At 42.9% G+C, this 14689-nt stretch overlaps 1 protein-coding gene across 1 annotated transcript in view; it reads left to right on the plus strand.

Moving 5' to 3' along the window:
- Dna2 (DNA replication helicase/nuclease 2) overlaps window positions 1–13574 on the plus strand; it is a 193535-nt gene extending 179961 nt beyond the window's left edge. Inside the window, exons 23-26 of the mRNA XM_080267024.1 lie at window positions 77–263; window positions 501–687; window positions 10644–10838; window positions 13375–13574. Of these exons, the coding sequence (XP_080123150.1) occupies window positions 77–263; window positions 501–687; window positions 10644–10838; window positions 13375–13574 (769 nt within the window). The remainder of the gene's footprint in view (window positions 1–76; window positions 264–500; window positions 688–10643; window positions 10839–13374) is intronic.
- The last annotated feature ends 1115 nt before the right edge of the window (window positions 13575–14689 follow it).

The following is a 14689-nucleotide window of genomic DNA, read 5'->3' on the forward strand; positions in this document are numbered from 1 at the left end:
ATAGTATGTATGTAATGTTTATTAAGTAAGGATATATTTAGTCCTGTAGTAACTTTCTTTATCCCCCTTCCCCCAGAACCTTAGGGATGTCGGAATCCCTCTTCATGCGATTGGACTCTCAAGAAACGACGTCAGACCTGCATGAGCAGTACCGCATGAATGGACCAATAATGAGTCTAGCCAATGAACTGATGTATGACAACCGGTTACAGTGTGCTAGTCCAGCTGTTGAAAATGCCACCATTACTCTTCCTTATTATGATGTGTGTATGACTTCCTGTTTCTGTCATTGGTTACTCACACAAGTATTCTTGTCAGATAACACTTGAGAAAAGCACATTATGTAAGTTTTGAAGTTTATGATATTCAGTGATTGCATATATAAAAGCACTGTATTGCTGTACTTTGGGATAGCTGTACTTTACATCTTGGATACTGTATTAAGATGATGATGCAGATGGTATATTCAGTATTCACATATTTCTGGATATTGTTTCCAGAAATTAGTCATGGATGATAGTATGAGCTGTTGGCTACAAACAGTCCTAGACCAGAGTTTAGAAAGAGCAGTGATGTTTGTTGATACGTGTGGAGCTGCAAGTGAGAGCCGTGACCGAGCCAACCAAGTGATCAACAAGCGAGAGACAGAACTGGTTGCGCTGCTGATTCATACACTCATTAAGGTAGGTACATTCTTTCTCTGATGTAAGCAAAGATAAAAGTAGATAATGATGTTCTTAATGAATACATGTTTAGATTCCCAACATCCATTCACCTGAGGCAGTAAATGACAAACCAAATTATTTTCTAAATGTCAAGAAACCATTCATCACACTGAGGTGGGTGACCATAAACCCAGTCTGTGGGGTAGAGTCAAAGAATATTACCCTTTATTTTCTTTATGCTGAGTAGCTGAGAAGAGTGAAGTAAAACATGCATCCTCCAACTCTCCGTACCTCCATCAGAATGGATGTGGATTCTGTGCCTACCCGGGATCTAGGAAAACTGGGTAGGCTCATATGGTTGTGTGCAGTTTGAGAGGTGTGAATGAAGAATGTAAGAGAATGAGAGTAATAAAAGTTTGTAAGAAGCTGAGGTACACCCACTGCAAATTGACTTAGGACCTACACACAGAATTGCTATGGAAGAGTTGTCTGTCTTTGCTTTGTGTTTCCATCTCTACCAAGTGAATTTTTTGGGCAAGAAGTAACTGGCAACTCCTATGGTGTTGGCGGGAGATGGTGAAACACTCAGCACGTCAGTGCTTGCCCAGAAGCGAGAGTGGGAATATATGTTCCCGTCGCGCTGAGCTTGCGCCTCCCTCTTTTTTCATATGCATTACTGTTTGCCCTGTTATTTCCTAGAGTCGAGTTGTCATGCCTGGAAAGTACTGCTCAAGGGATGAGAGGGAACATATCATTGCACGGAGGCAGGATAATGTCCCTATCAACACGATTTGTGAACGTAGTGGACACTCAAAGGTGACCGTCATGAAGATTCTTGCTGCAGCCACCTGTTGTCGTACCAGAGCACAAGCATGGCGGTGGAAAGAAGAGAACGACTTCCACAGGTACAGATACGCTTCTGAAGAGGGAAGTAATCAAGAATCCTCGACTGACAGCAGCAGAATTGAAGAGAATGCATCCCCAGCTTTTACAAGACGTCTCACTTCGAGTTATCCAACACCGCTTGCAGAAGGAGCTGGGTTTGCCAAGCCGCACCACAGCCAAGAAACCGCTTCTCACTGACTGCATGAAGAAGCAGCGCATTCAGTTTGCCAAGAAGTATGCACACTGGACATCGGATGAGTGGAGAAAGATTATGTTTTCCAATGAAAGCACATTTCAAGTGTTCCAAGTGCATTCTGCCAAGGTTCGTTGCCCTGCCTCCTGTAGTCAATACGACCCTGCTTACACAGTGCCGACTGTTAAGCACCCACAATCAGTAATGGTATGGGGATGTTTCTCAGGTGAAATGGGAAGGGGAGGCCTCTACTCTCCTCCTAAGAACTTGGTGATGAATGGTGGCTGGTACATTCTAGTTCAGAAAGATCATTTGTTAAACATTTTGCTATTCATGGGTGCAACTTTTTCATGCACGATTCAGCTCCATGGATCAAGTCAAGAAAAGCGACAAAATGGCTTCAGGAAAATTGGGTTGAGGTCCTCGGCTGGCCTGGCAACAGTCCAGATCTAAATCTGATAGAAAACTGGTGGGCAAAGATGAAGATAATCATGGCAGAGAAGAAGACACCCAGTCTGGACAGCCTCAAGACTGAACAGACAAATGTTTGGTGCAAAGAAATGTCCTTAGATTGCTTTAGAAATCTAAGTGATTCCATGCCAAAATGCATCCAACTGGTCCTGAAAAACAAGGGAAGCATGATTTCATGTTAATGAATGACATTTCATGAACAAACACTGTGATATACTATGATTTCTGTGTTTTTTAATACCTTGTGGAGGGAGTTCCTAAGTCAGTTTGTGGTACCTGTATATAGTGTGATGGTGCTTTACAAGATAAAGGTGCAGGACAGTGAAATGGATGAATGAGAGTGAAATGGCATAATGGGAAGGTGCAAATGTATACATCAAGGTATGAGCACATGTAAATGCAGTAGAAAGAGGGATGCTTTGTTAGTCAGAAAGAAGAATGGCCAAAAGGGAAGGAATAGTAAAAAATAAAATTTAAAAAAAAACATGAAAATATCCACTCAAGGTCAGTATATGTCAGGTTTAAAATTGGAAGAGGTCAGGTTTTAGAGTCAGCTAGAGAGAGCGATAGGATAAATTCTAAGTTGTTAAATACAATAATCCCATGATTATCTGATGTAATGGAGCCAAAGGCATGTCAAGATAATGGATCCTTCTGGATTATGGACGTCTCCCCACGTTCCCCTTCGTACATACCCTGACTTTGAAAGCCATTGTAAAAGGCCACTACAGTAAATCGTACAACACTTATTCCTGGTATTTAACAGCAGACTCATCAACCGAAGTCAGGCAGTTGCACTGCAGGACCACCTGTGCATTTAAATGATGTTTCCTTGTGTGTGGTAAGGCACAGGGAAGAGTGTGAAGGTTTAGTTTGTGGCTGGACACCATATTTCCATCTCCACCCGATTAACATGAGCACCATGGTAAGCTCCACATCATGCCACTATTTGGTTGTTTGATTGCCACCCAGTGGTATAAATGGTTTCCTGAATTACAGGAAACCATTAAGCTTGTCACCTTAGGAAGCAGTGTACAGCACTACATCGAGAGTGGATGATGGTTGCCACAACCTACCACCATCACTATAGACGTAGTGATCATTAAGTTTCACGCTTCAGTACTGTTATTAAAGGACAATGAGGTAGGCAATGTTCAGTGAATGGAGAGCAATGTGATGTGCCTAAACTTTAATTATTTAATTTATTCTAATGCTGACATTAACATATATGAGTATGAGACTTTGGTGTGGTATGAAAACAAGTCAAGAGTAAAAACAGTGCAAAATGCTTTACAGTATTGAGGAACTAGCAGTGTTTCTGGCATTGCCCAAGTAAAAACTGTTACTGTGTATACTGGCATTGCCTTAGACTCTGGGGGACCACCTCTCTTTAGGAGAAGACCCTTAGGGTCTCATTTAATCCATTGATCCTATATTCCCCATTTGACCCATGCCCCCAGGCATATATTCCCAATGGACCTGTTCACCTCAAGTAGCTCATCCTCATTGCCTTATTCTACCCCTTTCCCACTTACCCATCCACACTGCCCCACCACACCCACCCACTCACCCAACCCTGCCCACTCACCCCACCCATCTGCCCACCAGTATGCCCAACCAGTGAGCTGCAAGCTTCACCATGTTGACTTTCATACAGGTCTCCCTTTGTTTTCGAGGGAGGTTGTGTTCCTAAGATACCATCAATGTGCATTTTCCATAAGTACTGATTTTCCAATAGATGCCCATATATAATCCTTTTATATTTCATACACAACCACCCACATGTTATGTTAATGCGATTTTTAATTACTAAAAATGTATTTCATGTATACATACCATTCCATCATTGGCCTCATCCATATTGAATATTTGTTCTTCTTCAAGCACTGATAATATTATTATACTGTATATTAAAAGCGAGAGTGAGATGTGTATGTGAATATTAGACGAAAACAAGTGAATAGCTACATAAGTTACATAACACAAAGGAGACAGGCTAGCCTAACCAGCATGCTTATACCGTATATAGTATGTAAGCATTTTATTGTTTTCCACAGAGGGCACTACAGGCACTAAGACTGTCCTGTTATTTGTTAAAAGTGAGAGTGGGATGCATAGATGAAAATGAGTATACCCCATAGGAGGTGACTAGTTACTGTTCATAGTTAAGCAACACAAGGGACACAGGCTGGTACCACCAGCATGCATTTTTGCATAAACGTTTTGTTATTTTCAGCAGAAGGAGCTACAGGCACTAAGAATATTTTGTTAATAAAAATGAAAGTCAGGAAGCGGAGAGATGGTATGGGGCATGAGGGTTTAAAGGTAAATGCAGATAAAACAAAAGTGATGATATCTAGGGTTGGTGGCGGTACTGTCAAAGACGAGGGAGAATGGCCATGTGCAGTTTGCCACAAGGGCATGGGAAGTAATTCCATCTTGTGCGGTGTGTGTGATAAGTGAGTGCATTAGAGATGTAGTGGTATCAGAGGTAGACTGCGAGATAATGCTGATTTTATGTGTACGGCGTGTCGGGGTGAGCAGATGGAGATTGTCAGACGTGAAAGGATTGAACTTGCTGGTGAATCTCTTGAGTGTGTGGAAGAGTTTTGTTATTTGGGAGACATGTTGTGTGCTGGAGGTGGGGCTGGAGCTAGCTCTGTGGCTAGGGTGAGAAGTGGTTGGAAGAAGTTCAGGGAGCTCTTGCCTCTCCTGACATTGAGAGGACTCTCCCTATGTGCTAAGGGGTCTTTGTATGCAGCATGTGTTAAGAGTGTAATGCTGTACGGTAGTGAGACCTGGGCAGTGAAGGAGGAAGATATTCGCTGGCTCAGACGTACAGAAATGATAATGATTAGGTGGATGTGCAGTGCGTCCCTGCGTCCAAGGCCTGGAGGGGCTGGGTTTACGATGGAAGAGTTGAGAGGTAGGATGGGACTGGAGTGTATTGGTGTTGTGATGGGGAGAGGTAGATTGAGATGGTTTGGACATGTGGAGAGGATGGGGGATGATAATTGGGTGAGGAAGGTGAGAAGTGTTAATATTGGGGGTGGGGTTATGAGGGGTAGACCGAGAAAGACATGGGACGAGGTCATTAAGTGTGACCTCAGGGTTAAGGGACTGAACAGGGAGGCTGCAATGGATCGTGCAGTGTGGAGAGCCGCCATTAGGTGACCAAGGCCGACACATGCAAGCATGTTGGAGCCTTTAAAAAATGAAAACGATGTGCAGATAGAAGTGAGTTGAGCCCAAAGCAGGCAAGTAGCTACGTAACTACATTACACAAAAGGGACAGGCTGGCAAAACCAGCATGCATAACTATGTACTGTACATGGTTTATAATTTTCCACAGAAGGAGCTATAGACATGAAGCATATTTTGTCATTTACTGTATTAAGAGAGAGAGATGCATACTTGGAAATGAGTAGAGCTGAAGGTGACTAGGTACAGTATATAGCTATATAACTCAAAGAAGACAGGCTGGCAACACCATCATGTGTACTTACATAACATATTACTATTTTCCACTGAAGAAATCATAGGCACAAAAAATATTTTATTATTTATTAAAAGTGAGAGTGAGATGCATAGATGGAAATGGGTAGAGCTGAAAGCCAGTGTCTAACTACATAGCCAGTTAACACAAAGTGAGAGTGAGATGCATAGATGGAGCAAGCTCCCATATGGTTCTTCCTTTTATGGATTGGCAGCACAGTCTCGCCTCAAGAAGTTGGATGTTGTCCAGAACACAATACTGTACTTCGTATTGCCCTTGGTGCCTTCAGGTCCACCACTGTTTTTCACTTCATGTGAAGTCTGGTGTGATGCCCCTCTCCATCTATTGTAGAGTTGGACTGTCAGCTGCTCCATCGCATTTCTTCCCATACCCACAGCTACCTAGTCTCCACCCTCTTCTAACTCTCCATGGTCCTTCACAAACCCCTGGATTGGCCACGAGTGTGATTACCCTTCATTTTTTGCAGCATCCAGGTCTACCATACACTGTCTCTGGACCTACCCTGGCCCACTCCATTGGCCCCTCTCTCCCGTCTCTCCTTGTATGGATTTGTCTGTGATTACCTCTTCCTATCTTCCTGGTGCCATTCCTGAAGTCAGCATGGCAACTCGTGCATAACATGGATTCCTCTTTTTATGAGAACTCCTTTAGAATTTACACAGGTGGGTCCCATGCTCCCTCCACCATACTTTGTCTTGGTATCCTACTTTGAGGACCTGTCCATTTGCCAAACTTGGTCTTCCAATTGGCGGTATGACGTCCTGACTGCAGAACTCCTATCTATCCTCCAGGTCCTTAAGTTTGTACAGACCTTTCTCCACTCCCAATCAGTGGTTTTATATACTGACTCACAGCCCTTACTTACCCTCCTCCTATCAGATCATCCAATGTCTGATGTCAGAGTAGTCCATGCCAATTTGGAGCAACTCTTTCTCCTTACCCTTCCCACCCCAGCATTTTCAACTTCAGTGGATCCCCTCACTTGTAGGGATCTGTGGTAATGAATTTGCTGTCACAGCAGCAAGGCAGGTACTGACTTCCAGCACATTGGTAACTGTGGCACCTAATCCTGCTGCATTCCCTAAACTTGCACACAGTGCCTGCATGTCATACCGGAATGCAAACCTTGTGACTGACCTCCTTGCCTTCCACCCGGGACATTTTTGCACTGACTTCTCTGCGAGTCCATAGCCTTATTGCCCCATTTGGAATGTTGATGTTGCCATTACCAGGTTGCGGTTGGACTACATGGGCCTTGCAAGTCACCTGTACCATTTGGGCATGATAAAGTATCTTTGGTGCCAATGGTGCCCTGGGGTTGAAGAGACCCATGGAAAATTTTATGTTGCAGTGCCCAAGGTTCCACTCCTTCCACACATTCTTGAGAGACCACCTGGCATCTCTGGGAGTCTTTAACCCATCTCATTTCCCATCCTCTTGGGGGGGGGGTTGAGGGGGGAACCCTTGGTTGTGGCAACACATGTGGTACACGTCTGACCTCATCAATAAATCTAGGCAGTTCTCCCGAATTTAACATGAGGCCCCAGTCAGTGTGCATCGGAAGGGCATTGGGCCATCGTTTTGGGTGCGTCCCTCAAATTCACAGGAAGAATAAGTAGTGAGTGGATGAGGATCGCCACCACCTAACTCCAGGTGAGAAGGGTAAACATGAGTGACTGACGCGAGAAGAAGCGTGGTCGGTTATATGATAATTAAGTGTGTGAGAAAGTGTGGCATGGAGGTTGAAGCCAGGGAACCAACAGAGGTTCAAGCTGACTGGATGAATTTTGTATGGAGGAGTGCTTGAAAAGAGTTGGATTTTTTACCTTTTACTTGATTATTGTTGATTGACTTTGTTAGATAATGTGAAGTTCATATGTCTGGAACTTTATACATGTAAGGTGGAGTCAGGATTTTAGAGGCTTGAATAGTGAGTAAATGAGTGTGTAACCCATTTCATTGGACATGCTGTTGATAAATCTTTCTTTCATATTTTCCTCTTGCTATCTGAACCCCACTTCACCCCATCCTTGGGTGGAAAAAAGAGGTCAGGATAATGATGTATTTATAATGCACAAGAACTTTGGGGACTGGTACAGGTTTTGTTGATGTCTGTGAACGTTGTGCCTTGAAAGGAAATGTAGATAAGAGTGAAGTGATGATTATTGAGAGAGAATGTGATTCCCAGTGTAATGTTCAGGTGAATGGAGACATTTGAGTAGGTAAGTGAGCTTAAGTATCTGGGTGTAGTGATAGAAAAGAGAGATGAATGTGCAAGAGAAGTGGAAAATAGACTGGCAGAGGTAAGGGAAGTGGCTAGTGCTTTGAAGGCCTTGATACAAAACAAAAGTATGAGTGTGGCATCTGCAGCAGGACTGCATGAAGGAGTTGTATTGAGACTATGATGTGACATGAAAACGAAAAGTCAAAGTCAGTTGTTAGACCAGTGGAAATGAGGTCATTGAGAAATGTGTGTGTCATGCAGAGAGTGGCTAATATGAAATTATGTGATCCATGAAGGATGTGGAATAAACAAGCCCACGGACAATAGACTATGGACTTGAAGAGAGCATGCTAGATAGTATGGTCATGTGGGGAAAATGGGCATAGTTTGAGTGGTGAAAAGGATATATCTATCAGAGAGAGTTGGAAGGTGGAGGAAGCATGGTAGGCAAAGAAGATGGATAAATATGGTCAATGAGTGTGTGAGAAAATGAGTTGTGGGGGTTGATGAGGCCAGGGTGCTAACAAAGGGTCAAACTGATTGGATAAATTTTGTACGGAGGAGTGCATGACAAGAGTTTGGCATTGGCCATTCCCATTTTAACTTGACAGTCATTTGATTGACTATCTGATAGAGAATTATTAAGCTATACAGTATGTGGAAGGTTTGCCTGTGAGGTGGACCCAGGTTTCTACCGACTTCCATAGTGAGTGTGTGAATTTGTAGCCTGAGTAAGTGAGTTTGTGGCCCTTGTTATCGGGCATGCTGTTCCGAGTGTCCCGCAGTGTTTTGGCTTTCGCCACTTTGTTATGGCACCTACCTGTGAACTATCGAGTGAAATCATATCCCAGATCATTGCTCTAAAGGAGGCAGGCCACCAGACAAAGAAAATTAGTGAACTGGTTGGTGTGGCTCGATCGACAGTGCGTCGGTGGTGCCCGCGGTTTTGAGTGGAAAACGGTGGTGAAGTTCCCACAAAGAAACAGTGGTCTGGTAGGCCTAGGAAAACTTCCCCAAGGTCTGTTAATGTTTTAAAACATGCAGTGGAGTTTAATCCTCATGTGAGTGCAAGGAAAATAAAGGAGAGCAACCCGGAAGTGTTTGGTGAGGTGTCTGTGAGAACAGTGTCTCGTAGGGTTCATGAACTTGGTTACACAAGTCACAGGCCTGTGAAGAAGCCTCTTCTCACAAAAAACCAGCGACTTCGGAGGCTTGCCTTTGCTAATAAATATCTTAACTGGGGTGAGGAACAATGGTTGTCAGTGTTGTGGTCTGATGAGGCAACATTTAGTGTCACCTGTAACAGAGGAGCACATGTGTACCGACGCAAAGGTAGTGACCCACTTGACCCACGGTATGTAGAAAGCACAGTTAAACATCCTGATTCACTCATGGTATGGGCTTGTTTTTCTGGTCAAGGTTTGGGGAAGCTTGTTGTGCTTCCCAAGAACATTAGAGTGAATCAGGATGTTTACTTGGAGCTTCTGTGTGATCATTTACCAGACTTCTTCGAGCTAACAGGTGCACGAGTGTTTCAGCAGGACAGTGCACCTGCTCACAAGGCCAAATCGGTCACCAATTGGCTTCGTGACTGCGAGATATCATTCATGACAGACTGGCCAGGAAATAGCCCAGACCTCAACCCGATTGAAAACCTCTGGTACCTCGTAAAGAAGAGTCTCCAAGGGAAGGACGTGAGCTCTCTGCCTAAGCTGGAAGCCGCCATTCGTGACTCCTGGGAGAAAATACCCCTCCAGCACCTCATGAGCCTCGCCCTTTCACTTCCAAGATGTCTCAAGTCCATGAAGAAGCGTAAAGGATACCCTATGAAGCACTAAAGGTAAATAAAATGCATTATTTATATGTTTTTTCAGTGTTGAAAGGTTTGTTTCCTAGGAGGGACACAGGGCGCTTGATACTTCTGACGAGTACTGTATATAGGGCTAATTTTAACTCTTTAAAACCACCAAGCAAATTAATTTGGTAGTTGTCAGAATTAAGTTGAAAAAGTGACCTGAGTTGAAAGGGTTAAGCATCCTGACACAGTGTTCAGTTTATTTTCAGTCATCTACTCTACTGAATATACTGTAATGTTTGGAACTACATAAGATGAGTAATTTCACAGAAAACCATATTTTTGCCTATTCATACTCATCAGACCCAAGTATGTTGAGATCCATCGGTATCTCCCTGCAGTGGTCTGCCCTCCCAATAATTCAACCATGATCTCCACAAGTACTGTAACACCTTATGCAGTACTGCACTGGTAATTTTTTTGTATGTATATTCAACATGAAATGTAGAATCTGGGTGGAGTGGTATAGGAATGAGTGTGGTGTGAGTTGGGGAGAGGGCAGCCTGATTGTAGAGGACAGGGTGGTAGGGAGGCAGTTCATTTGTGGTAACACCTTCTAGGATTATGGCATCTGGCTGTAGTTAGGCAAATGAATGGATAGATATTCAGTAGTTGAAGTAATATACAGCAATGTACATATTACAGTTTTGTAACAAACTAATGTAACCCGAAAGTATTCAATTGAAGGACTGATGAAAAGGATACAAGTAGTTCTTCAGTGTTCCACTGACTTTGTGAACTGTAGTATTTTGGCCTGTCTCATAGCACGGCAGCAGTTTTCATGTGGTTTCATTATGGTATTTTATTGATCTACCACAATTCTCCATAGGCAGGTATTGCCGAGGATGATATTGGTGTTATCACTCCATACCGAGCCCAAGTCAAGCTTTTACGGACATGGCTGGCCCGGGATGAAGCAGAGGGTATGAAGCGAGTGGAGGTGAACACGGTGGACCAGTACCAGGGCCGGGACAAGAGTGTGGTGGTGTATTCTTGTGTGCGCTCTGGCTCGTCTTATACTGATGTAAGTACTTTTATATTCAGGTACTGCATATGCTGTACATTCATATCAGATTGTGAGAGGTCCTTCTTTGGAATGCTGTCTTCCCAAAGTAGCATTTGAGATACAGATAATCAATATAAATCCATCCAATCTTTGATTCATAATATCCAGAAGAAATGGAGCAGCTGGCCACAACACAATGGTCCGAAGGTGGAGGTACTAAGAGTCTCATGGTATGACCAGGTTGTCTATGGAAACTGAACCTTGGAAAATAAATATAGATGTAGGATAATGAGGCAGGCTAAGTCATGGATATTAAGTGTCTGAATTAGGACAAAAGATCAGGTGAGGCATAAACAGAAATGTCTTATGGCTGTATAATGTAAGACATTGGTGAAGAAATGGCACATGGTTTCAACAAATATTCATCATCATCATCATCATCATCCGGACCTCCTTTCCCACCCAAGGGCAGGATAAGGCGTAGCAATGTCCGGACAGCCCAAAATTGCCCAGTCCAATGGACCACGCTTCCATTCACTCATTATTCAAGCCCCCGGAATCCTGGCTCTATCGGATACACCAAAAACATTCACCACTTTCTGTAGCTTCACATAATCGTATCCGACAGGGTCAATCCAGACGCTGCCACATTAAAATGGGGTGCAAAAATCCCTGATCATGCACTTCTCCTCAAAAATTCATCCAGCCAGCTCGATCTCCTGTCAGTTTCCTAGCCTCAGCGACTTCCAAACCTCTCTTCCTCACACATTCATCCACCATATTTCTCCATCTTCTCCTTGGCCTACCTCGCCTCCTCCTTCCTTCGAATTCGCTCAGATATACCTTCTTCACCACTCTATTGTTATCCATTCTCTCCACATGACCATACCATCTCAGTACACTCTCTTCAATTCTGGTGTCCACCAACTTCCTCACTCCGCATCTTTCACGAATCACATTATTTCGTATCCTATCCACCCTCTGTACTCCACATACATTCCTCAGCAGTCCCATCTCCACTACTCTTACTCTTGACTTTTCATTTTCATGCCACACCATAGTCTCACATCCATATGTTAAAGTTGGCACTAACATCCTTCATGTAAGCCTCGTGCAGCTGCAACACTCAAGCCTCTGTTTCTTATCAAGGCCTTCATTGCACCAGCTACTTTCCTTCCTTGTGTCACTACTTTCCACTTCTTTTGCACATTTTCCTCTTCTATCACTGTACCCGGGTATTTGAACTCTCTCACCAATTCCAGTTTCTCTCCATTCACTGTTACATTGCACCTTCTCTCTCAGTAACCATCACTTTACTCTTTTCTGCATTTACTCTCAAGGGAAGACGCTTACAGACATCAGCAAAACTCTGCACTAGCCTACCAAGTTCTTGTGCAGTACATGCAGGCAGTACTGCATCATCAGCATACAACAAATTTGAGATATTCCATTCATTACCATTGCCATCCCTCTCTCCATTACTCGTGTTTTCACTTCTCTTATCACCCCATCCATATATACATTGAACAACCATGGGAACATCACACAACCTTGTTGCACACCCACACTGATCGTGAACCATTCACTTAGATGCCCATTAACTCTGACACATGCTTTACTACCATCATAAAAACTCTTGACGGCAACTGGCAGCTTACCCTCTACACTGTAAATGCGCAAAACTTTCCACAATCCTTCTCTGTCCACTTTGTCATATGCTTTTTCCAGATCCATGAATGCCATAAACACCTTATAGTCCTTCTCACAAGCCTTCTCTACTATCTGTCTCACTGCAAATATTTGGTCCACACATCCTCTGCCACTCCTAAAGCAACCCTGTTCATCACTCACTAGGACTTCTGTTATCTCTCTTACTTTCTCTATAATAATTCTTTCATATACCTTCCCTACCACACTCAGTAGGCTTATGCCACGATATTTCTTGCACTCACTTCGTTCACCTTTATTTTTGTACAGGGGTACAATCACAGTCTTTTTCCACTCTGCAGGCACAGTTTCACTCATCCATGCCTTCTTACATATCTCCAACAAGCATCCCTTTGATTAAAAATTCAGTACATTGTAACACTTGCAAGGTACCCAAAGAGAATAATGTAAATAGTAGTTGATCTTTTTAGCTCTAGTTTTTCAGAAGAATTCACTGGCACTAAAAAACTCGCAGTAACAATATGATTGCCGATTCATAAATACAGTACTGTTGCTGCAACACAAAGACCCCTATCAGACCCCATAGTTGTTAGTAACAGCTCCATCAAGATCATGAGATATGAAAAAGAGAAAAGTCTTCAAGTGTTTCTTAAATGGCATCACAGAGGCATATTGGTTGGTAGATATGGGTAACTTAATAATTTTCATGCAGTATAAGAAAAGGAACAGGAAGCTGTAGGACACCCCTGCTAATCACGGATGTTGTGTTAGGTGGTCATGTTCTTTCTTGAATAAAATGTAAAAATATGAGCCTGCATCTTCGTATTTTTTAAGTGGTACTGTATATGCTACAATAATGTAATATTTTGTATTTCTTCATTTGCAGTCAGATGACATTCTGCAAGATGAATGTCGACTGAATGTGGCCTTGACCCGAGCTAAGTACAAGCTCATAGTGGTGGGTGACAAATCTGCCCTTCAATCCTATAAGCCCTTCAAGAAACTCACGGCTTTCCTAAACCATCTTCAGTTTTATCAACTGAAGGATGGAAGGGAAGGATTTACATGGCAGGATTCTGTCCCTTTTTAAGTTTTACCTTTGGCCATTTTTCTGGTAAACTGTATCTATTTTTTTTATGGCCTATAGTACAGTCAGGTCTTTCTCTGCAGTGGGATTATGTCAAGTGGAAGCCCATGGCATATCAATTTATTGTATAATAAGGTTGATTTAACAAGGGTTTTTTGGGGTTAGGGAGTGGTCTTTGACAACATAAACCTAAAGTCTACAAAAACCTTACCCTTTTAAGCATGCCGTTGGTGTCCTCAGTTTCACCGTGCTTTCCAACTAGGGGTAGCATCCTTGCCAAACATGATTTCCAAGTCACAAGTTTCAGTATTTCACAAAAAAAGTTATCATTTCACCTAGTATCACACGCTGCACTATTTGTCTTGGACTTACACTGCTATTTAATGATGACAGTGTTGTTTCAGTGGCTTTTCACATACAAAATGGAATGAAAGGCAGAAGATTACGGCAAATGTAAACACTGGGCAGCCATCTTGACTCATTCAGCTGACTGGGAGGTACCGAGACTGTACGGGCAACACGATTTCCATGTCACAACTTTCAGTATATCTCACACAAAGTTATCACTACATGTAATAGCACATACTGCAGTACTTGTTATGCATGTGTGCTGTTATCTGGCAATAGCAATGGTGCCTCAATGGCCCTTCGTGTACAAAATGGAATGAAGGGCAGACAATGACAACTACTGTAAACTGAGCGGCCATCTTGACCCAGTGAGCTGACTGGGAGGCACCATGACATTCTGGGAGATATGATTTCCAAGTCACAACTTTCAGTATTTCACATACAAAAAATTATCTCATAACTTAGTATTGCACACTGCACTATTTGTTATGCACGTAGGCTGTTATCTGGTGATAGCAATGGTGTTTCAGTGGCCTTTCACACACAGAATGGAGTGAAAGGCAGATGATTAGTAAATGTAAACACTTGACAGCAATCTTGGTCCAAACAGCTAACTGGGATGCATCAGTCTAGCGAATTTTGCGATCATTTCACCATCATTATTTGGAAAATGGGTCTAATTTTGTGTTCATCATTATATCGATTTATCACACAGCGAGCAGACATATAGCGAGACCTGACTGTAGGTATAGAGACTGCGTTGATGTCAC

The sequence above is a fragment of the Coenobita brevimanus genome, chromosome 23 (assembly GCF_032717465.1).
Source record: "Coenobita brevimanus isolate Jiangsu-jjx chromosome 23, ASM3271746v2, whole genome shotgun sequence".
NCBI classification, from domain to species: Eukaryota; Metazoa; Arthropoda; class Malacostraca; order Decapoda; family Coenobitidae; genus Coenobita; species Coenobita brevimanus.